General features: G+C 37.3%; 1 protein-coding gene across 1 annotated transcript in view; it reads left to right on the top strand.

Moving 5' to 3' along the window:
- Positions 1 to 25,693, top strand: part of NCKAP5 (NCK associated protein 5) — a gene marked incomplete at both ends in the record, with an annotated part of 351,457 nt that overhangs the window by 289,050 nt on the left and 36,714 nt on the right. The window contains 2 exons of the mRNA XM_084289510.1: positions 3,060 to 3,138; positions 23,668 to 23,982. Coding sequence (XP_084145636.1) covers positions 3,060 to 3,138; positions 23,668 to 23,982 — 394 coding nt within the window. The remainder of the gene's footprint in view (positions 1 to 3,059; positions 3,139 to 23,667; positions 23,983 to 25,693) is intronic.

Below are 25,693 nucleotides of genomic sequence, written 5' to 3' on the forward strand. Positions count from 1 at the left end.
GTCTTTCCTAAGAATATCCACAAGGTCATTTTTTAAAACTTAAAGGGAATATGCGCAGAATGCGTGTTAGAAAACTTTTTTCTCCTGACTGTTGTGGTATCATCTCTTCTTTGAAAATGTAGATGTCTCCTGCATTATAAAACCACAAATTACAAGCGTATCTAAGGCTGTCCTTGTAGTGTCACGGAAAGGAAAGAGAGAGAATGAAAGTCTGGAAATGTGCAATATGCAGGAAATTCAATCCAACTGATCTAGAACTTTGATAGCAAAGCAGAGCCCCTTATCAGAGCCACTCAGTTTAACTATGCCCCATTTAATATGGTCCTGACAGCTTAGGGTATATCTTCACTGTACAGAAGTACAAAAAACCCTGCACATCGCTTCTACAATTTCTTTCTAACTTATTATTTTCTAATGCTGTAATAATTTGCTGTGCTTTTTGTCTGTCAATTTGTGCAGTCTTTCTAAATGCAGCAATAATAGTCGTTTAGGACTTTAAGTGTATCTTCAAGAAACACACTTCAGTTTATTAAGGAACTACAAGATTGCCCTTAATATATATAAATAATGGAGAAATCCTAATTATTCTGTTTAGCTTTTTAGGACACATTAGTCACAGAGAAAAGGCATTACCTATCCTATACCACACACTCTTTTGTTCGCTGAGAATCAAAGTATTTTTAATATTGTTTTGGGAGATTGAGTTGCATTATATGCTTCATCTCTGTGAGTTTCATGTTTTGTTTTTGCGGCATTCAATTCCTGAATGAAATATCTAGTGCTAAAAGGCTGAAGACATCTAGAATAAAGAGAATAAAAGCATGCTTGCAGTTGTTAATGCTTACTTCTGAAAGAAATATACCATAAGACTCCAAAGTATGTGAGATTTCATCTTGTCCTCCAAACTTGCACAAGAAAAACAATAGAAAGTCTGTAAATTCAAAGTTCATGCATCTTATTACTATCATTTTCAGTTATTCTTTGGTGTCAGCTTCCTTTGAAGCAGATTGCAAAGGACTGGGATATAGTTGAGACTGAAAACAGTCGCGTGTGGTAGAACGGCCTATTGTGCATTTTTTTGCTTGTATGAAGACAAAATGAATACTTTTGGAGAAAAGAGCATAAATCTTTTGCAAAGCCCTAAACTAAGAGCATTTTTTTTTCTTCTTTGAACAATGCAAAATGCATTTAGTGACACAGGTACAGTGCAGAAGCTGCATATCGTATATACCTCTTATTTAAGTCTAGCCATAACATTTTAAATATTAATTTTATAGAAAGTTTTTCCTTTAAAGCCCATTTAATTTTTGACAATTAAATTTCTTCTTTTATGATGTGCCAGGAAAAGACTTGAGGCACTATTATGCCATAGCATATGCACTAATTATATCTGATTTCTGTTCATACAAGGAACACGATTGCTTGACTGCCACTGAATTTATGGAAAAAGCAATGTTCCACCAATAGCAGCCTTGTGCATTCACCTTCAAAGGGATACACTTCCCGTTAGTGTTCATCAAAAAAGCACTTTGCTCTAAAGGCCAGCCAACAGAAATACATAATCCTTTAGCCTACACCAAGGATGTTCCATGTTCCTGAATACTTTTTCATGTCCTTGGCTGAAGCTTAAGGTGAGATACAATCATTTTTGTGCTGCACTGCTTCATTTCACCTTTGTGATTTTATTACAGCCCAGTGTAATTTAGAAAAGCCATGAGCTTTACTTTGTGAGGTGGAAGTGTGGCACCAAAATCAAGACACCAGTTTTGTATAGCACTGTCAGCCTGTAGTCTGTGTGGTTGGGGAACACCCAAGATCTATCCTAATATTGTGAACTGTCCCAGCACTAGCAAGCAACAGACTGCCATATGCACGTGAGAGATGTTTTTGGCTGTATTTTGATGCCAAATAGTTATGCACCCTCCTCTTCATTTTCCATAGCCTGAAAATCCTCATTTCAGAAGAAAAAAAAAAGAAAAAAAAAAAAAAAAAAAAAAGATGTAATTAAATACCTGGGATTAAGAGATAATAAATGCACTTTTATAAATATAGAGAGTAAATCTTTCATGTTTTACTGAGGCTAGTCACAAGAGGTCAATAGGGCTACTACTTCAAGCCAGACAAGCAAAATATATACAATGATCAAAGATATGTCATGCAAATGATGATAAATTCTGCTGTTTTAGATTACAGAATGTATCTAATGCTACTGGAGTGTGCTATAAGTGGTTTAAATGGCAGATAGTGATTAGCAAACAATTTAAGATCTGTGAGATACTGACAGTAATTTTTTCTGCAGGGCTGGCTTTCTTCTCAGCACTCTACAAGTATCTTCATTCCTGTTTGATTTATATACCATAGCAGAAAAATATGTCCCTAGCATCTGAATTATGGCCACTCATGACATGTAATTGAGGGGGTTTTCACTGTATTATAGGAAGATACTGACCTTACATACACACTTTGGAAATACTCATGCAGAAGAACAGGCCAATCTAGGGGATCTGAATAACACATACTTGAAACAGGTGTAAAGAGCTCGATGTAAGAGCTCTTAGTGAATTCTGAAATTTGGATTTTCTCGCTGTTTAGCTAATAAAATGTTTTTAAAGAGATGCAGAAACAAAAATGCCAAAGTTAAGTGCTTGGAAACTGGATTAAATAAGGTATCACCTATTAAATTCACTTTTTTTTTTTTTCTTTTTAGCATAGCAACTGAAACATGGTATTTTTCAAGGAAAACAAGTATGAGGTCAACAGTCCTGAGTGTAATTCTTGATTCTTAGTTTTTTTTAAATGCAGAAAAATATTTTTTCTTCAGAGGAATTGCATTTTCCAAGGGTATTTTTTGACTACTGCATGTTGTGACTTTTAATGAAGTTAAAGTTGTTGTCCTCTGATATAATTAATAGAATGGGACAGGCTATATACTTCCACTCTTAGCTGCCCTGTAACTTTACTGTGGTTTATTTCTGAAAAGATGTTCAGTAGTTATCATATAGCACCATAAGCAGAGTCACAGATGTTCCTCACTTTTGTCATTGTTGTACTATGTACAGGCTAAAGTAGTGACAGAAAACCTGCAAGAAGAAGAGGAGGACACCATGACAAGGACTACATGTCAGAGTCATGACATAGGTACAACACTATGTTTTACACTGGATTTTATTGCTGTCTCCATTCATAGAAAAAAACATGCTTAATCCTCATTACTTTATTTGTTTGCCCACCTAATGCCAGTTTTAGCATTCATTTAGCTCTGCGTTCACCGCCAGTCAGATTTCACCAACTGTATAAAAGATCAGTACATGCCATTACTGATTGTGGGTCAAAGCAATGTTTGATAGAAGAGCTTTGGAATCTGACTATGAAATACCATTTCAGTCTCCAAAACGTGGGGCTTACATACAGTGACCTAACTCAAGGGATATTGCGCATGATACTTTCAGTGGAAATAATACTGATTTTCTGTAACTCTGCAGTCTGTCCTTGAGTTTGTAAGATTCAGAGTAAAATTCCAAATAGCAGAATAACTGTGATAAACTATCCCAGAGTGGGTACCAAACCAGGTGTCTGTTCAGCAAACATTGAAGTTGTAATTGCAAATATAGCTGCCCTTGCTCTAAACTTTTCAGGAGAGTGGCACCGTCAGTCCTTCTTGATTGGCAGGTACTAATTTTTAACCACAGGTGAACTTTCAATACTTGTTATAAAATATCTAATAGACAACGGAGGATGAAACAGAAGTTTGTTTGAGATCTGTAATAGAGCAATGTGTCACCAATATAAGAAAACGATTCTGAATTTAAAAAAAATAAATAATAATCTTTAGCAAGTTCCCTTTGCAGGCAGAGACTGCTGCAGTAGTTAAAATCTGATTCAGTGTTTTCAGGACACTGTCAGTAACTGTACTAGCCCAAAGCTCTTTCATTTCACTAATGCTTTCAATCCAGAAAGTGGGGCTGAACCAGAGGTATCATGTTGAAACACATTTCTCTTTGGGATAACGTTTGTGTGCCTTGTTGACTTGTCCAATGTTTTCAGTCCTAATATCAAGTAAATGAACTCTGTCTTCCTTGCAGCAGAGATCCCTGAATTCTCTGATCTCTAGCAACCCATCCAAAACTTGGCTCTGTTACAGTAACTAAATAACAAGAACTTTGAACAATGCACTGTAAGACTGTGATGGGGCTCTGCAGCTGGGTAGGTGCAAGCCCTGAAAAGTGAAATACTTGCTGCTCCCTCTAAGAATAAAGGCCTTTCTTTCTGATACTAGAAATTGCCAAAAAGAGAATAACTCACTTAAGTTGGTTCAGAATTGTTTTGCCCTCACTCCCAGCCCCAAAGTTCTGAAAACTTTTATTTTGAAATATTTTGGTTTTGTTTTTAATCCAGTTACTGAATAAGAAGAAACAGCTATATGTAAAGTGTCCTGAAAAGACTGCAGTGCTTCCTTGGTGTTCATCAGTGTAATTGTTGGTTGTGGCTGACACGTAATCACTATGCATTTTCATATATTACTGTGTCAGTGGGTCCTGTAATATGTCATGGTGGGGGGGGGGGGGGGAGGGGAGGATGCTGATGTGCTACTCCTCCTGCATACACCAAGTCTGAGTCTCTGACAGGAAAGAGTGGTTGTGGAGTAGGGTGGCTGGTGCACCCAAAAGCCAGACTTCTATTGTGCCTTAGGTTCATGAGGCCCTCAGTTAGCTGAGAGACATCGTCACTGTGGATCTGACGCTCCTGTGCACCAAAGCCCCTTTTCTTTGTCATTTTGCAGGGCTGGTCACATGGATGGAGTGACAGGTAGGTCTGTGGACCGGGTGTGTACAAGTCCACTGTATGTGGCACTGCAGAGTAGCCAGGCAGTGCTGTTCTTGGGAAACTCGTATAGCTTGTACAAGAACTTCCCACCATCTGAATTATACTAATTACATCTGAATTATACTAATTACAAAAGACACATCTTTACCCTAGACAGTTCCATCTCTTTAAGGCTCAACACAGTATGGTATCTACCCCTGTTTTTGCCTTTTTAAAGCATCTAGAATAACTCAAGTATTTTGCTCTAAGGATCTAGCTGATGTAAGGAAACTCCTTGATGATGAGAGACGTGCAGTAGATAGTTTTGGTATGGTAAAAATAATCGAAGTCTGAGCAAAGTTTTTGGCAGTAGCACACAGAGTCCTAACACAGAAGGTCCTAGTCATTACTTACTTCAGCAGGATGAGAACAAGGCTGGGAAATTGGAAGCGTGGATCTAAGTGAGCTTCCTGAATACTCCTAAATCAGTATCTTGCTGTGTTTTATGCCCCTCTCACCAGGCTGTGTTTTATACCACACTGGAATTTTTGCTTCTGTATGTCCACATTGCTCTTTGGTGGATAGCAAACTTTGCTAGCTCTGGTTCAGATTCTTTTACCGAATTCCTTGCTAGATGTTCTTGGATTTTTCTGATACATACATTTTTCTGATACATACCACATTTTTCTGGTTTACATAAAACAAATGTGTTTGTTGTTGTTGTTTTGTTTGTTTGCTTGTTTGCTTGCTTGCTTGTTTTTTCTTTTCAAAACTGATCTCTGTGCAGCTTTGAGAAACTTTAGTTGGAATACTTCCCACGTCATGCTGGTATTCTTAGAACCATACACAACTTGTGAAGATTATAAAGAACCTGCTGGTAAGAAGGATTACTTGAGATGTGATAGAGGCAAATTCAGCTTTCTTTGTTATGAACTAAGCTTCTGGTTGTCAGAAGCTGAAAGGAATAATACAGGAAGGATGGCTCTACAATGCACTGCCTCACTGCCATCAAGCACACAATGGTGACCCAGGTCCTTGGTGTGATCAGAGGGCAGTTGCTTTGTCCCCTCAGCAGTTCCTGTCCTGGTGGAAGCTTTTGGTCTGTTGTTTTCATGGAACAGTTTCACAGATTGCAGGGTTCTTGAAGAACAGGAACGTCTTTGAAGTCTTGAAAATTTCAGTGGGTAGTAAATTAATTTTTTACTGGTCTCCATTCTTCGCCATCATAAACAGTCATTTTTAGAAACAAAGTTCATTGTGGTTTTGTAGCTGTACTTTAAGGACTTCATTCTACTAGTTTTGTTCTGAAATGTTAACAAAACAGAGCTGAATGTACAGAAGATGTAAAGAAGCTGTGATTAAGTAGGAAAGATGTTCTTTACTGTGGTAAAGAAATAATAGAAAAGATAAGTGTTGTTGTAGTTGTAAATTGCCAGTTGCTAGGTTTTTAATTTATTACCATTTGGTGATCTGAACAAATTTAAGTACTTTGCTGATTCTTTGGTTTTGCTGCATTGAAAGAATACAAGAAAGCACAATAACACAAAATTACTTGTCTAGTGTACTTGTATCTCAGGTACACATCATTTCCCTATGTAACAGTCATTTATGTTGTTGTATTGTGCTTAAGCACATATTTAAAACAGTTTTAATCTTTTTTTTTAAAAATAACTGCGTTACACCCTGGATGTTTTTGCTGGATTGTAGGTGAGGATGCCAAATGTGGCCCTGGCAGCAGAGATGCTACCTGTACTCTCTCTTCCCCCAAATAAGAGACCTGAAAATCCAGGCGTATTGCTTTCAGGTCCAGCTATCCTCAGAGCTCGTTCCTCATGCCCTTTGCAATGAAGTAGTTGGGTTTAAAAGGAGTGGTGAAGAGGGAAATGCTAAAGTACATAATAATAGAAATGGCGTGATAAAAAGGTTGCCTTTCCCTTCATGTCATGAGAGATTCCCCAGCTCAGACAAGTGCAGTGGGGTTGCAAGACGTTCTTATCAATACATTCGTTTATTGAATACAAAGACAATGTGTCAGGCTTCTGACAGTATTGCTCCCACGTAAACATAAAAAAGCCTTCGCTTCACAAAGGAAGAGAATTCTCTCAATGGAATAGAATATTCAGTGTTTTGCTTCCTGTTTCCCCATTGTCACAACGGCCAAAAACATTACAAGACAGTTACAAATGACAGCTTTACACAAAGAGGCAAATAAGTGGACATATTGAGAAGAAAAAAAGCATTTACAAAGTTTAATGTTCCTATTAGCAACCACTCCGGGAAAAGTGTGATTGTACTAATTATAATGTATTCAGAGTTTTCATTGATAAACAGGGAAAAGACAAAAATCCATGGCACAAGCAAACAAATGCTAATTACTGAAGAATTCATTCTTATAGACAACTTCGCATGACAATACTGTGGTATACAGTAATAGTCATACCAAATACAGAGTTTCTTTGATCATAATATTTATCTGTTGCATCTAAAATACAGTTGACATAGAATCACTGAATGGTTTGGGTTAGATGGGATCTTAAAGCCCATCCAGTTCCAACCCCCTGCCATGGGCAGGGACACCTCCCACCAGCCCAGGTTGTCCAAAGCCCCATCCAGCCTGGCCTTGAGCACCTCCAGGGATGGGACATCCACAGCTTCTCTGGGCAACCTTTTCCTGTGCCTCACACCCTCTGAGTAAAGAATTTCTTCATTATATCTAATCTAAATCTCCCCTCTCTTAGCTTAAAATCACTTCTCATTGTCCTATCACTACACTCCCTGACAAAGAGTCCCTCTCTAGCTTTCTTGTAGGCCATGTAAAGTACTGGAAGGCTGCTCTAAGTTCTAAATGAAGGCGCAAGGGTATTCGGTATGTAAGGGTATGTAAGGTCCCTATACAAATGGAAAGATTTCTGAGCTTACCTATTTTTATATATATATTTTTTAGAAATATATATATATATGTAATGAAGAGCTAAGTTAGTAATAATTAACCATATTATTCTTCAGTGTTCATGTAAACCTATGCTGATGCTGAAGGAGGAGAGACTGAGTGTGACCTTTTCTCAGTAATCAACACTTTGGTAATTTAAAAAACACCCGGTTTGAAAGCTGCATGATAATCATTTCTTTGGATCCAGTTTCCTTTTCTCTTTGTTACCCCAAGTGGATGACAAATTCACTAGAGGAACAAATCAGCAATGAAAATGATATACTTAAGCTGCACAAAATACACGATCTCAGTATGTCCTCACCAACCTGAATAGGCTGATGAGAGGTTTCTGAGGTTTCAAGTCTATTCTGAAATCTATACTCAGGTTTCAATACAAAGAAAGAATTTTCTGTTTGTTTTTTTTTTTTTTCTTGTCCCAGATATTTCTATGTGCAAATGTCTTTATTCATCCTAGAGGACTTCCAGTGGTCATTCAGTCCTCAGCAGTCCCTAAATGTATGAAACAACAATTCTGGTCAAAAGCACTGAAGCTCAGGGATGTGAAAGCATGGACAATTCATCTAGAGGAATTGTTTTACTGAACTGCAAGCTTTTTGGTTTGAAATGTTAACTTCAATATGCCACTGATTGAACTGAAGGGCCAATTTCATTCTTTAAGGAAAGCCTGTTGAGAGAGAGAAAGCGCTGGTTTTATCCTCTGGGTTCTTGGAATGACATTACAGGTAAAAATAAATCCAAAAAAAAAGTAATTCTGAACAGACCTGCAATTTGCATTAGCATTGTGGGTACTGTACAGAGCAAATACTTGATAATGCAAGAATTGGTAGTGGCAATCCAAAATCTATCCATTTGGTGGTGGTACTGTCTGATCCACTAGAAGTACAGGATATTACCTACTGAAGCTGTGAAGCTGTATGGGAGTTAATTCACTGAAGCTGCCTGGAGTTAGGATCCACGGTAGAAAGATTCACAGCTCTCGGAAATAAATTATCTGTCTGTGGCATTGACCCATATTGTTTGTTTTGACTATGTCAGGTGAAATTCAGAACCAAGTAAAGATTATGAAGATAAGTGTAGGCAGAATTTTTCAAACTTTAAAGAAAGACTTATGTCTAATTTCTGTCAAATTTTCATTAGAGGTCCAGGTCAGTTGCTCAAAATTGATTCATCCGGCATTAAATGGAACATTGTAGATACTGGCATTTCTATAATACAGAGAAAAGGCCTGCAGATGCTTAAAAGGGTATTGAAAAGTCTCAAGCTAGATGGAGGGTTGGGCATCTACACTATCAAAGCAACATTAAAAGTGCATTGTAGCCTGTGCTGCTTTGTGCTAGAACAAAACCACACATTGAGGTCAAGGGATTCTTTTGTAGTTGTGCTGTATCCCAGCGCTCAATTCCATTAAAGTTCTTGATAATCATCTCCCTTATAGCAGGCTTTATCATCTTTTTTTTCTACTTTCCAAGAACAACCCTGCAGAAGGGTTTTGCAGTGTAATTTAAAGGCAATCTGGTCAAAAAAGAAAAAAAAAAAAAAAAAATCCTGTCTTTTAAGCAACTTTTAGAAGGTTTTGTCTTCTCCAGAGAACATTTGGTTGAATTCCGTGTATTCCTGATGTTCCAGAATGGAACGTTTGTTGGTTATTTTTGCCGTTTTGCATGTTGTATTGTATTTTAAAGTCCACCACTCTAAGTTTTGTATGCAGAAAAATGATCAGACTACATTTTCAATAGAAAACAGGGATGTCCTTGACAGCAAGTTTTATAGAGAAGTTGCCAGCAACTTGATAGCAATTTTGAAGATATAATGATAGCAAAAATAGGATCTATAAAATGTATATGTGAGTAGGTTCAGCATAAAATGAAATGTCAGTATTATAATTATTTGTATCAAGGTATCAAAATAGTGAAGATGATAGCCTTATCTGTGCTTTCTGATAATGTTTTGTCCAGCATCCAGTAGCTATACTAGAAGCTATAGAAATGATAAGAAAAAAAAACATACTTCCTAAGCAGTTTTTTTCTATGAGGAAAAGGACATACATTCTTTGTAGTATCCCAAGTAAATTCATTTGTCTCTGACTCTTCTTTTCTTTCTGATTCTTCTGATTTTCCCACAGATACATTCATTCCCTGCCAAGGCATATCCTCATGCCTGTTCACCTGCATTGTTTAAAAGTCACAGTCGTTCTAAACTTTACTGATAGGCTGCTGTCCCAGCTTATCTGACTTCCCATGAATCTCAACCATGACACAGAGCCTGCCTTTTTGTTTCCACACTGATACCAGTTGCAATCAGTGGATCCTTAACTCCAGTATCATCTGCCTTTGTCTCTTGGATAGGCCTGGGCTTCTTCCTGAAATCTAGATCTGATATACACTGGAACTGAAAAAATACATTTCAAATTTTATTTCTAAATGTGCCGTTTCACGTACATACTCAAAATGCTTAATTACGTAAGTTATTCAGTGGCCTTTTCCAAAGCTTGATGTAAACAATAGCAGTTCTTCTACTTGTTTAATAAGCTTGCACCAAGCTTCCCGTAGGAGAACAAAAAATACCAGACAATCCCCTCTGCTAAACAAAAGACTTGGTTCCATTCACTGTTTTGTAGACTGCCAAAACTTAGGTTATTTTTCCTGGATTGCTAAGTAAATAATTATTTAATTCATGTTTTCTCATTCTAAGGGAATGGAAATAGATGTGAAGGAAGCGAGCTTGATTAATGTGGTAAATACATTAAGTCTGACATGCATCATCCTAAAACATGTCCATTAAGCCTGACATATTTGAGCAAACACATTCACGTTAAAGAACCCTCAAAACCTGGAGGCAGATTAGGTGAGGTCTGTAATGAATTACTGAGATAAATGTAACAGAATAAGTGACAGAGGAAAGATGGTGAACAAATTGATCTGAATTACAGCCTGTGCATTCAGTAAAGAGAGGTGATCCACATCAGAAAGTCAAAAGAATAATCCAGAAGTTGTTTAAATGTCAGGCGAATCCTTGGACGCCTCTAATGCATTTAATGAAGAAGAATATTCAACTGATAAAATGTCTTTTGACCACAAAAGAAATCCTCCTTTGTCATGAAGTCTCAATGCCTGAGAAAATAACTTATCCCTGTCAGTGTTAATTCCTTTCATCAGGCCATTGATAGAAGTTGAGAAGAACCATTTAGCAAACATCTTATCACTGATACAGGAGTTGATTTGTTCATTTACACATGATCAGATAAAGGAAAAATGTTTGTTTTATCTTCCCCATCACCACCCAGTAAAGCTGTGGAATATCTCAAAATCTACAAGTGAGTGTGAGGTTGCTGTCTGTAAAAGCCATCAAACAAACCCAGTTATCACTGAGTAAGTTTCCAGCATGGAGCTGTTATTTGGAATCTGCATACTCAAAAGTTTTATGGCTTGATACAAGTTGTGATAAAGTGTGAGATTTTTCATTAATCCCTTCTATATGGGCAATGTCACAAATATGTGTATGTGTGCATTTATTTGTACCTCAATAACAAAGCCATTTTCTAAAGCCCTGTGTACATGTGCTGGCTGAGAGGTAAGTATTAAATCTGTAGATGCTGACTAGATTGCTTTAATAAGCGTGCTTCCTGGGCTGCAGCTTTGAAATGGGACTTCAGTGTAGCAGACAACTTAATGACACGCACTCTCACTATATCTAGCCAACTTGGGTGTTAATCCAAAGGACTTGTTCTCAATTGCTAAAACAACGCTGAATTAATAAACACTGAAATAAGCTGCTTACCTCTATGAACATCAGAATTCATCCATGACAGTAATGGCTTAAAAAACAAACAAACAAACTCAACATCCAGACCCATAAGTGGCCTGGAAGATACCAGGCAGACCCTCACAACCTCCTTACCTATCATCATCTCGCTGTCCTCAGGATATTTCAGACAAGAGGTATGTATGAAAGCACAGAAGCAGAACTGAGCTCAGCTAGGTAAAGAGCAGTTGTATTTGTACTTTCACTCACTTAAATGTCTGTCAGTTCCTCTAATCTTAGTGTGCCCAAGACACGGGATACTGGCTGTGCGCTCAGAGGAGAATCTGCCATGTTGTCATGTGCACAGAAGCTTTATACAGATATTAGTCATACATCTAAATCATGAATATAGAGGGGCAGCATCTCCACTAGAATTAAAATTTTCTCCTTCTTTCCCTCTTCCACTTCAGTGCAGAATTGGTTGTTTTGTTCCCTGGGTTTGAAGTCTGTGGCATTTCATGCCTCCATCTAATTTCCCCAAATTGCTCACACTTGAATGCAATTATCAAGCACTGTTCTACCCCTTTTTGTACTTCAAAATCTTCCTTCTTTGTTCCTTCAGTGCTGCTGAAATGACCCCTATCTGTGGTTTACTTACTCTTCTGAGCTCAAGTAGCTGAAAGAAGACATTGTTAAAGAGAAACCTTGTTTAGTAACCACTAGGCATTGCAAGAACTGACTTTCTTGTGTGTAGCAACATGCCCCTAGGAGCATATAGGGCAGAAGGGACCCCCAGAGGTCCAGACGCTTCTTGCTCAGGGACTTACCAGTTCAGGTTTGAATGTCTTCAAGGATATTGTTCTAAATTTGTCCATGGCCAATGCGTCATTGCTTTGGGAGGTTTTACATAACATTTAGCAGTCCTGTGTTTTTATGCTGCAGTATTCTTGTTACTGACAATCAGTGTGGTCATGTTGTTGAATGGCCTTCCAAGTCAGCGTGGAGCAGCCTTCTGCAGTGCCTCATTTACTGCCCCAGGGCTTACTCATCAGAAACAGCCCATGCACTGGTGCATAAAGCTGATTAAATACCTTCTTCTTCTGAGTTGCTCCACATCTTTTCAGTGGGGATTTATTAGTTTTGGGGTGAGATAGGACATGAATAGGTGACTTTGCAGAATGGAAAAGAGCTGCAAGAGGAAGAGCATTATGTTGGTTTGGGCCACTAGAAATGGGACTGTGTGCTGTACTGTGTTCTTCACTCTTCTTTGGCATTTGGGTATTTCTGCAGGGATTAATTTTGAAATGACGTTCTGAAGGAGTCTATTATAATAGAGTGAAACTTTCTGTGTATTTTTGTAATTGTTACTTATGTAGGCTGAAGATGATGGAGAACCTTGCCAATGTAAATAATACGAAACTAACATCCATTAGTGTCTTCTAATTTATGTCAGCTTACCTTCTTCACAGTCTGGCAGAGACAAATCATTTCTTTGTACTTTAACAGATAGTACACAGAGCACTTGTCTAATTGCCAGTTCTTCTGCAGCGCTGCTGCAGCCTACTGTCTAGCTTGTCTTCTTCGATGCAGAGTATTCATATTTTGGATCAACGCTTCCTTATTAGCCACAATGATTTTCTGTTAATTTCATTCTTTTGTCATTATGGTTATTCACCCAGAAATACTATATTTTATCACTAGAATGAGTAGAAGTGTGGCTCTTCGTACATTATATATAGGATGCAGTCTAATTATTATTCAAGATACTGAGAATCTGCTGATCTCATTCAGGCTTAAAATGTCAATTAAACACGATAGTCTGGTTCTTCAGCTCTGAAGTTAATGCTGCTGTGTTGATTTTCACTGGCTTACAGTCTGACCCAATCTATATTTGTTTTTATCACTCATATCAGGACTGTACCTGATTATCATACTTAATACAGACTAGGATATGCTGGTATTCTCTATGTTAGTTTAAGTCCTTCTGTTTGAAACTTTTCTGTTTTGCATGTTTTTTGCTCCTGGCTAGGACCATCTGTAGGCATTTGTATGGATCTTCAGTCATGCATTTCCTATTAACTCTAATTCATACACCTGAAATACAACTGAGCAAACTGAAAAGCATTTTGAGTGAGTATGTGTTCAGCTACTCCAAACATTTGTTTCAACCGTGTTCATATGAGCTCCGTGTTCCTTTTCTAAAATGACATTTAGGAGAATTTTCATGGGAAACACATTTTCACCTGAATTATCAATTATATTTAAGCTCTATCAGCATATGCTTTTCTAAATCTTCAGTATGAGGATGAGATACCAATTCCTAATTTGATGCTGTCTTTGCCATTTTTAATGGAGTTTGAGGAGCTTTGATTTGTACCTTGAGTCAGAGACTGAACTGTTGACATTTAATTATGCAATTAGTAATTATGGCATCTCATAGAAAAGCAGGCTCTTCAAAAATAAATATAGAGAAATAATAATTGTACAATTAGTGCATTGTTTTTTTAATTCTAGATGATCTTGAAAATTTCTCAGTATTTGGATAATGCACTGTGAGAAAAAGAAAAAGCAAAAAATATAGTGAATTATTTCCCTACTTACTGTCTTTAACATGCAAAGAGATCTAGTATGTTGTTTTAAACTGCTCATTCTAATGATGTTTTTGAAACGCATTTAACATCACATACTTTTTTCTTTTTTTTTCCAAAAAAAACAGACTTCCTGAAAAAAATCACTGTTCATTCTTCTGGCTTTAAATCATGATGGTTTCTCACCAACCCCTACTTCCTTGCAGATACTTTCACAGTGATTCAGCTGGTTTGGAGGAGCTGAACCTGAGTACTGAAATTAAAAGATTATAGTTCACCTAAAAGTCAGTCAGAGCTCTCTGTGCTCACTCTGTTAATGAGTTTTCACTTCATTAATTAAGAAATAAAATCAGGCTGTTTCAGGTGTGCATGTATATATTTAACTGTTTATTACTAGTACCCTTAAGTAAAGCCATCTGCAGGGCAGAACTAAAAATAAATTATTTAAAGCCTCATTTAATATTTATGTGGCTTTAATTACAGTCTTGTTTTCTATTAATAAACAAAAAGCAACGATGTTACTAAAATAAATATAGCGTGTTCTCCTGTGTATTTACAAAACCCAGAGCTTCCTGTGCATTTAGTAATTGGTCAGTGTTACCAGGGAGAGCATTTATGGTTACGCACCATCACTAGTCCTGTGCGTTGGGAACAGAACATCAAAGATGTTCTCTCAACATGAGTGAAACCAAACTCCAATTTCTAAGAGATGTTTAAGTGCAAGTAAATCAGTGATTCCATGTCTTTGTCCTTAAGGGCTTGTAATGCACCAGTCAGTGAACTCAAGCCCTCGAGGGACCAGCTAAGTAATACCAGCAGCAAATGTTCCCTTGGGCACTGTGTGCAGCCCATGTATGGGATGCTACGTGCGCCCTCAGCTCTTCTGTAAATGTGGTCTAATGGAGATGTTCCCAACTAAAGTCAACCCAGCTACCTCTAATAGTAAGAGCAAAAATAATGATCATAATGCTTCTTGGAAGTCTTTTGCAGCACAGTTCCTGAACAGCCTCCAAAATAGCTGCATTAAACTGAGTTTGGGTATTTCCACACAAGCATTACAGATTGAAGTGACTGCAGGGTGGTTATACGCTGCCTGCGAAGCTCTGAGGTTCTTTACCCTTACACCATCACTATGTAATGGGGACGTGCAATTAGCTCGGTGTTTTAATATGAAGAACTGAAGCATAGTGAGAGAAGGAGAGAGGCCTGTGGTTACATGGAAAAGGCATGGCTGAGGCAGCCCTTTTAGGTTGCCTCTTAGGTTTTGCTAATTTATTAGGTACAATTTCAGAGTGTGGGGATGGGTCTCTTCTATTAGACAGCAGGAAATGAAAGGAAGCATCCGTCCTTGCCTTGAATGAGTATTGCCATATTGAGTTGTTCCTTATGACAGCATGCAATTACTGGCTTCTGACCTTTGCATTTCAGGGTTCTAAGGGAAACAGAAAGCTACTCTTTCTTCATGAAAGTTCCTGGAAAAGCCAAATCTCTGCATTTCTGCAGATCTGTTTTTTATCTGGGATTCACCCCTTGCATCAGGTGTGAGACTTCCTTTTCTTTTCAACTATCACTTGTCTATCAGGATGTCTTAAAGATAGTTGCAGGTCTCTGAGGCTGATTGGCAGCTGCAGAGGTAAAACTAAAAGGACGTACAGCCATAAAGAAGAAGGATGGTTCCCCAAATTATTCGTAGGCTAGCCTCATTGGCAGCCAGGCTGCATTGGACTGCAGTTAATTACCTTTTACATGGAGCTTAAAGTTGCTCTTCACATGAATTGGAGGTCTCAGTCTTTCTATTCTAAAGATTCCAAAATCGCTTCTAAAGGGCTAAAACCATATCTCTTTCTAATATCCTGGCTCCTGAGAACAGTGAATAGATTTTTAGAAAGAAAGTATTCAAACGTAATACAGAGAGATTATGCCGGCAGTCGTCTGTTGTGGGACCATGTGGAAGCTGCAAGGTACACCTATGTATTTAGCAGACACCCAGAGAAGTGGAACACAAAATTTCAAGCATTATCTTAGTTCTTGTTACAACTTATTTAAAGTTTTGTTCTGTGTAACAACCCTGCTCAAATTAGCTTACCACCAGTCTTTCCAAGTATGCAAGGAAGGGACCTAAATGCCTGGAGGGAGATTGAAAGTGCTTATTGCAAAAAAAATAAAAATAAATCCATATGTAACTGTTAAACTGGTGAACAGGATTATCAGTACTCACTAATAATTAAAACTAATCTTTTGACTTATTTTGAATTGTATTTTAAAGCGGGACTTGAATTGAAATGAGGCAGCAATTGCATGTTTCAACATAGGAAATACATTTCAAAGATGCAATTATGGGCATGGAAAACTGTGAAGACAACTGTCAAACTGCTGGACAAATGACATATTGAGGTTAGTGATTTTTGCAAAGAACTTTAGGAAGAAGCAGTAGAAGAAATACTAAATTGGTAAAGTTGGTAAAGTCTGTATTTAGTGTTTATTATTATTGTTATCATTGCCATTATAAATAGGCATAAACTCTAATCCTACATTCAAACAGCCATGAATTTAGTTCAAGTCTACTTACAGATTCATTATTTGAAAATCCACTGCACAGTCCTTTTCCCATTTACCCTTTCTCAGTATACATTAGAAATAATTACGTTTCACCAGTGCAGTGCCTAGGGGAGTATCAGGGCTGTGAAAACTTGTGGTTTATATAGTTTTACTTAGGATAGCCTTCAGTTTTTGTAGTTTTGCATAATGGTTACATTCAGATCCAGATAGAAAACAATAATGCATTCATCTTTGTTGGATGAAATGATGGCGTAAACCCAGAAGGAATAATTTGCTTAAAATTGACATTGATTTGGCAGAAATACGTTCATTTTTTTTGTGGTTGCTTTAGCATTGCAGATGAAGAGAAGGATGTGCAAATAAAGAGATCTGTTTTGCCATCTGTAGTTTAAGTTCTTCCTGCCAATGCCACATGTAGCTTAAAGATGTTTATTAACTGATAAAGCAATTTTGCAGAGACCTATTTACATTTGAGATTTTATATGAAAAAAAAAGAAAAAGTATTAATTAATAATTTGGCGTGTTTGATAATACTAGAAAAATGATACTACCACTGTGTGTCAGGAAAAAAAAATTACTTATTCTCTGGTTCCCCATGCCAGCTTAATAGAAGTCTTGATCTTTCTAATGCAGAGAAAGATAATTCGTTAGAATTTGTGTACTGATGGGATTAATGCCCTTTCATTTTTAGTGGTGTAGGTACTCCTTGCAGAAAGCCCACTCGGTGTTAGATATCTCTCAAAACCTTCTTTCAAGGCTTAAGAGAGTCTGTACTTCTGAAAACAGCTTGCTGGAAATTTCCCAGTGAAACTGTTCTTGATACAGAGCTATTTATGACTGATTTTTTTTTTCTTGAAAATGTCTGCTTTCTGTGGAAAATTCTGGTTGTTATTCAAAAGTTTCAGCTGAGATTTGTGTCAATCATATGCAGTTTGGGAGGCCAGAACTTGAAAATTTATGTGAGGAAGATATCAAACCAGCTGTAGTGGTGAGCACAGAGGAGAACTCCACACTTTTCCTGAGGTGGGATGCTTCTTTGGTAGAAAATGTGTCCCTCTGCTATGAGCATTATCTAGAAAGGCTGGTTTAAGCAGAACACCCTGTGATCTTTTTTTCTTTTTTTTTTTTTTTCTTTCTTTTATTTTTTTTGGACCTAAAATACAATTGTCCTGTTTGTTGCTGTTCGATGCGTTTTTGATGTTAAGATAGATCGGCCATCACAGTTAAGTGACAAACACGCTTCTGTAGCTTTGCTACCTTCAAATAGAAACTGTTTAAAGTAGAGATTATGTCTGTTTGCGGTAATTGCATCTTGGAATCCGTCGATATGTTTTATTAGTATCCTCGTGGCTCCAAGTGACAGGGGATGGCTGAAGTTACTGAACTGCTTCTGGAAATCCTGACCCCTCAAGCAGCGCTGAGAGGCGGCTGTGTCAGTCAGAGCCCAAGTTGGTGGAGAGGCAAAACTTGACTTACAGCACAATAGGACCTACAATTACATCCTCTTGAGACCTGTAAATCCTTCCCTATGTGCCCACATTCAAAAATGTCTCCTATTATTATGTTTAATTCAAAGTGGGTCAATTGCCCGATCATTTTGAATGAGATTATGTGTACCATAAGACAATATACCTGCTTAATACAATTGCTGATCGAGGGCTTATTACTTTAGTTCTATGAATAAAACTTTGGATCTTGTGGTTTCTGTAAAGATTTTTACATGTGATTTAAGCAGCATAAGAAAACTCATATTCTTTTAACTAAGTGCTCAGAATAACAGTGGGTAAATACATGAGCTTCTGGAAATTATAATGGCCCCTATGGAAAGGAAGACTGATGTGATTTGTGAATAGACTAAGAATTTCTTAAACCCCTTTTAAGATAGGACTTTATTAGGATGTGAATCTTTATTAGAGTAAATATTTTGAAATACTCTCCAGTCATTCAATTAAGGGTTTGTATACAATTATACATGGCATTACATCCCCCTTAGTAAAAGCATCTTGAAGAGGTGTGTATAAGCGGTTTTTAAAAGCTGTGTTACAGCTGTGTTACCACTTTTTGTGTCTTCTTTTGTATGAACTTCATGAAATCTCTTGGATATGTGCTGGGACTCAATATAAGTTTACCGAAGTTCAACACTAGAAAGACTTCTATATACCTAATGTGAGAGAGGCTTGGGTCCATTGTGTATTTTGAATTATATCCTATTTTTAAGTATCAGTATAGAGCTTAGCCTGAGGGAGGCTGGACCCACGTCCCTTGTGTTGTGCTGGAAGCAATTCCCTTCATAGTAGCTGTTCTATGTTTTCTTGTATTTTTTTCTCAAAATTGATTTTCCTTTCACATGTGTTGTGTAAAAAGAGGAACACAGAAAGGTGCTTTGTAAGAGACTGAGAGCTCCTCTTGTTCACTGACCTTAGAGTGACCAATACAGAGGCTTCAGGAGGAACACAAAAATGAGGCCAGCAGTTGGCTTCCCTGGGTATTTTCTCCAAGCCAGCACAATGATTTGTAATGAGGGTAGGTCCTGAGCTAGAGATAGTGTCTTTAGAAACAATAACAAAGTTTGAAAATAATTAGGTTTAATGATCTGTTGCTGGTATTTAAGATGTATTTTTAAATGATACATGCTCAGGAGAATGTGACTAATACATTCTGGGTTGTCAGTTCCTGTCAGCAGGCTATGTTTATTTCAAACTTCTAATTTTTGCATTTTGGAGGAAGACATAAGAAACCTACAGAGGGAGTTGCTATTGTAATTTTTCCCTGTCGAAGAAAAATGTAATTTTCAGAATTCCTGATACCTACCAGCCTAAGTGTATGTCCCATTTCTATTCTTCTCTTGCCTATACCCTCAGAGTAGTGCACAGTTTTCAAAGATATTTTTTATTCCATTTAATTTGGGTGCTGTCTCCATATTGAAGATGTCTTGGTGGTCTATTGATACCAGAAAACTCTGGTGGAACACCAGTAATGTTACAGTGTGCCAAAGCCTGTCCAACTGCGCAAACTCCCATGGTGTCCTGCTGATGCAGAACATGGACTGAATGATTGAATGATTGTCTTGCCTATGAAAATATTAAAACTCAAATTTATTCAGGAGTAGGGTGTTCAGCAAACTTTCAGAAAACTTCCTGCTCGGTGTTAATGTCTTGGCTGATGTTTTCTCTAAACACTTAGTGGGAAGAAGCTTCTCAACATTGAAGGTCTTCCTCAGATTGTCCACATCTGTCTTACAACAGCCTGTTGTCAGAGATTCCCATGCAGTAAGGAATTTCTTGATTTCCAATAAATACTTTCCTTATTTCCATTTTCAGTTGTATGTTCCTCTACTGTAGGACTTCCAGGCACTTTGTTTTCTGCCTCGAATCAAATCCCCATGATGGGGAGGGAAGGGCTATTTCAATATTTCAGTCTTGATTCTAGTCTGACTGTTCGGTAAATGGCAGATGGTAAGTCTATCTGTGCCTACTATAAAAGCTAGTGCTATTGTGTGAGCTTCTTTCTTCCTTGACAGGGAAAGAGACAAAACAAAACAAAATCAGGCAAAGAATTTGCCTTGTTTGCCAGAAAAGATTCACAAGCAAAATCAATTAAGCTGAAATACAACTTTTTTTTCAGACTTTAATGTTCTGCAGAAACACTTTTTATCTATCAAGTAGTACTGTTGCAGCATCAGAGATTTTGCTTTTACAAATTTTCATTATGTAGTCTTGTGCAGCTCTCACTGATAACAGCCATTTGAAGTGTCAGCACGACTGATGAAATCAGATGGGCCATGAACTGATTGGTTTGAAAGCTGTCACTGAGATGTGTAACATATTCTTTTTGAATTTGCGGTTGCCTCATAAAAGTTTAAAAACAACACAAGATAATGTTGTATGTTCATTCATTCAGTAATGCAAATTGTTCTCACAGATACTTCTTTGTTTGTTGAATATAAAACGAGTGATTAGTTACTTCTGTTAGTGCACAGTTGACATTAGTACAGAATTTTGTGGCGTACTCTGTGGATTTAGGACTAGGTTTTTCAGGATTACTCAGCATAGTCCAGTCAGGAGTTTTCAAAAATCTGTCTTTTAAGTGTCACAGTGGGAGCTGCTGAGCTTTGAGCAGTTTGAAAGCCAGAGCACTTTGTAGTTGAGAATTAAAAATTAGTGAGATGTTTTAAAAATCTGTTTTCCACATAGTGTATTTCCTTTCTTGTGGATAAAGTGAAGGCAGAATTGATTTAAACTATTTTTCCTTTTAATTAAGTGTTATGCTTTTGGTGTGTTCTTCTATCACTCTCTCAATTATTTTAAAAATGGCAGACTGTGTGTTCTTGGAAGTATGATTCATTTCTCTTGATTTTATACTCTGTGTGTTTTCTTGGTCCATTCATAGACTTACAAAAGGTAACCGCGGGCAGGACATAGATTATGTAAATTTAAGAAACCTGACCTTAGAAGATAAAACAGAGTTCATCTTCCAGTTTGCCCTGAGCAAAGGACATAGCTTTGCTGTTCAGATTTTGAGTCTATTCGGCTTTCTTGCAGTAAGCAGGAAGGACTGGACTACCTTTTTAGCTTCTTAGAGAATGTTTGGGAAGGAAACAGTGCTACAAAATCATTCAAAGTCCCTGTGAAACTGAGTTGTGGAATCGGGTCTGGCATTAGCCATACATACAGCAAAGGGATATCTCTTCTGATTTTTGCCTTCAGGATATTCTTTTATGTGGTGCTTCTAATTTACTCCATGTCTCCACTGAAGAGCTCTGCATCTCCAATAAACTAGTGTTGCATGAATGCCTTTCTTCTGGTCAAGAAGAAACTTCTGGAGATCCTTTCTTACCCTATATTTTTCTTTACTTGATGACTCACTGACAGTCATTAGCTAAAGTGCTGCCTGTCCATGAGCAAATGCATTTTTTAAGTTTATTTATCTAGAGTGTAAATGGCAAGGACAGACACCTAATATTTTAACTTACTTTTCTGTACTCTGTTATATCCTAAGAGGAACAGCTCACCCACTTCCAGCTAGGTGTTTGACTATTCAAAAAGAAGCAACAAAAATATCTTAGGGGAAGGACTAAGACTGTACAAGGGTTCAGTAGTTGGGAAACCTCCACATGTCTTAGGAGATCCAAATATAATTCTCTTCTTTGTCACATTTCCTGGACAACCTTCAGCAGCTTCAAAAATCATTATGGCACATTAGCTCAAAAATGTGATGGAAAATGGAGTTGCCAGCTGGCCACAGCTTCCACACCTTATCTCATTTTATCAGTGGGAAGAACTGATTGTGGTGTAGTAATTGTGTGAGAGAAATCAGAGTCACTTGTTACCCTTTTAAAACAGCGCATAGTTGTTGGGTTTGTTGATGCAGCTCAACTAGGCCCTGTAAGGTAAGAGTGCTCAATATGACTTCCAATCTTTCTGTTATTCTAAATCCTCCGTTTTTAATGAGGGGAGAAGATGCTTCACTTCCTCTTAAAAATGTTATCAGGAAAATCGCGTTCGAGAGACTAAGAATTACTAGGATAAGATAACGAGCACCATGAAAGTATAAATTGCTCCTTTTTTGACAAGAATCAAGAAACATAAATAAACATTTATTTGTAAATAATTCCTTACATGCTATCAAACAAGGTCCATTGAGATTGAGATAGTAATGGAAAACGACCATGGTAATGTTCTTTTTTTTGAAAAGAAACAGGAAAAACTGTAGAAGAGAAATATTTCCAAATTTCTCAAAGTATTAGAAACACTACACAGGAAAAAAAATCACAAGAAATGATTTGACAGAAGACTGCTAACTACAACAGACTTACATAACAAATGGGGATATCATAAAAAAAAAAAAAATCAATACTCAGGAACACAGGAAGTAGAGAAGAAAAGATGTATTGGGTCATATTTTGCATCTCCTGCTAGAGTACAGTTGTTCACTGTAGTATGTCTTTTATCCAGTGTAGCCTTAAATTGTTCAAGCAAAGGAAATTGTTCTACTTCCTTTGGGAGTGTCTGCCACAGACTGAAGATCTTGCTGTCAAGGGATGTTTCCAGATGTTTAACCTACATTATGCTCATTTTCCAACCATTAGTGCTGAAGTTCCCTTCTTGATGTTTATACAGCTCAAAAGGACTTTGCCATCATGGTCTCTTCAATATTGTTTGTTCAGTATACAAACAAAAGGCAAGTCACTGGGAATTAGCAGAAAATGTTGGGGCAGGATGGTGTTGCTAGAACAGCAGTGGGCGTGTATCTGCACTTGCATCTTCTGCTATTCTTTGTTTAGCAGAGTACGTTTCCAGTAGTGTGAATTAGCTGAAGAGCTGTGTGTGACCATCCTGCTTCCAATCCAAGTCTTCAAGGTACCCCAGCCTGGCATTGTGTTGTAAGATGTACACTTACCCAAAGTGAGATGTGCTGAGCCAGAGTGTGGCAAGGTGAACAAAGACATAACTGTTGCTATTCAAGTTTTTGAGGAAGCTCTGAGAGACCAGTATCTCTAGGAAATATATACATTAATTTTTGGTAAGAATAAATGGCACATTTTGATGAACACACTTCTTCTTATAACAAAAACAATGAAGTAAACAGAAATAAATAAGGAGAAGTCAAGCATAGTTCTGTTTAGCAAGGGGTGTTACCTAACTTAATCCCTCACATTGGTAGTCTCCAGACCTGTGGGTCTTGAAACTAAGTCATTCAAAAATTCCATCCGTAATCACTTTATAGGACAATGCCTTTCCTATCCATTATCACACCATAAGTCTGAAGCAGGCCAGTTTCAGTGTCTTGGCATATGTTAGATTCATTGCACCTGAAAATGGTATTTCATTGCACTCATTTAAATAGATGTGTTGTGTCAAAAGCATGCAAATGACAGGTACCAGCATACTCACAAAATGCAAAATGTTTTTTTCCCTTGAAATGTTCCCTTGAAGATGCCCTTTTTTCCCGTAGACCCTTTCACTGTCTTTAAGAACCAGCGACTCCTTTAGCTCCACCCTGTCACACAATTTTCCTGTGTCTTAGAGTCTTGCTGCCAGATGAGGACACTGGACAGCGGGATCGGAACCTTCCCCCTCCCCGACTCAGGGAACCGATCTGCAGGGCGACACATTTCTAAGCAAGAATCGACCTTGGAAACAGAAGCCCTTGCACCGTCTGAGCAAGTTCTTCTTTCAGCTCCTTCAGTAAGAGCCAAAACTCTTGAGCGAGAAGTGCCTTCAACAGCTAAGAGTCAGGAGTCTGTGGAAAGCATAATTAGTCACTCAGCATCTGATCCGGCCATGACTGCCAAAGGTATACGACCTTTTCAAAGTCGCCTTCCAAAACCAGCTTCCTCAGGTAAAATGTCAATTACACTGAAAATCACATTATTTCTGTCCCGATGTCTGTTTTGATTAGCAGAAGTCCTACAATAATGACGACTGATAACAGAAATGTTAAATACAGAGCAGAAAATATTCTTTGTGTGAATGCATAAGGTTAACAAGTTTGTGACCTGAGCCATATGGAAATTTTGCTACACATAATGCTTATCTGTAACTGAGGAAGAAAAATGTGTTAAGTACTTAAATCCTTTTCTCAAGAAACAGTACTTGAAGAAAAAAAACATGCCAGCTTTGGAATTTGAATTGAATAAGAATGCAGATGTTCAGCAGTATTCAGGATCAGACTTTGTAGCAAAGTACAATGCATAGCTATACTGTGACATACAAAAGACACATTCATAAAGACTTGCTTTTGAAACCAGAGTTAGTCTAAATATTCATTTGGCCTCAGTGCATAAATTCTATCCCAGTGAATATATGGCCTTGACCTCAAAGAGGACTCCTGTTATTTTACTACATTACACAAATATTTATATATATGAACATAAAGTACTTCACTTTAACTTGTCAGCCGAGTAGATGTTTACTATAAAGTATAAAACAAAAGCTGACAAAGGAATAAATGGAATAGCAATTCAGCAAAACATGAACAAATAACTTCATATTAGTAAACAGTTCTATTGAACTTTGTGCAATTCCTTATAAATGCACACTAACAATTTGTATACATTTTTTAAGGTTTTTGAGCAACGAATATATATGCCAATAAAGTTAGAAATCATTACTTATAGCATTTAGCTTTATAAAACAATTTTTCATGTATGATAGCTATGGAACAAAGCTCAGCAAAATTAATTGGCTTAATGGGGAAGAGTGTTTTTTTTTAATCTTGGTGGAATGCAATGTCACTGGTGTTATGGCTGTTAACACTGTCAACATAAGTATTTTTTGCCCATATAACAACTTGTGAGTGCTTAACTTCCATAAATCTGTATTGCTCCAAGAAAGATTCCATATAATTAGGATGTAAGGTTAAGTATAAAGTTTAAGCTTAGCTTAAGACCATCAAATATGTGTTCTGCTAATGAGTTGATGTATATTGAGCCTAGGAGGAAAGAAGGCTCTTTAATATGTTCATAAGATGCATAACAGAAGAATTCTAATTAAACATCTTAGAACTGGTTGATTTAGCAATATTCCCTATGCAGTATTGTAATGGTATAAAAGACTGCAAACACACATTGTATGCTTAATTGTGGTCTCCCCTGCTCATTTCAAATCAAAGCTAAATAAAAGATATTTTAATACTTAGTATTTTTTAAATAAATGTACTGTTAATTAATGGTACAGCTAAGAAGGATTCAGAAGAGAAATCTTAGTTATAGATTATATGCTACATGCTTGAATAGCCACATGTGTGACCTCAGTTCAGCATTGTGCTATAGAGTAGACTCCATGATTAAACACTGTCATTATAACAAATTGAATAGAAACTGCAAGCACTGAATTGCTTCATAAGAAGTCAGTAGCAGTAAGATTGTTCTGATCTTAATGCTAATATTCACTGCACCAACCTTGCAAGGTTTGTATCTTAATTAAATTGTCATGAAGAGATGTTAAAAAAAAGTAGTATACACCAGACAGTGAGGTCAACTCATTCTTTACTAGAATATTTTCAATTGAATCTTCTCCTCTCCCTCACTTTTTCTTCCAAATTACAATTA

This window comes from Netta rufina, assembly GCF_964035555.1.
Source record: "Netta rufina genome assembly, chromosome: 6".
NCBI lineage: Eukaryota > Metazoa > Chordata > Aves > Anseriformes > Anatidae > Netta > Netta rufina.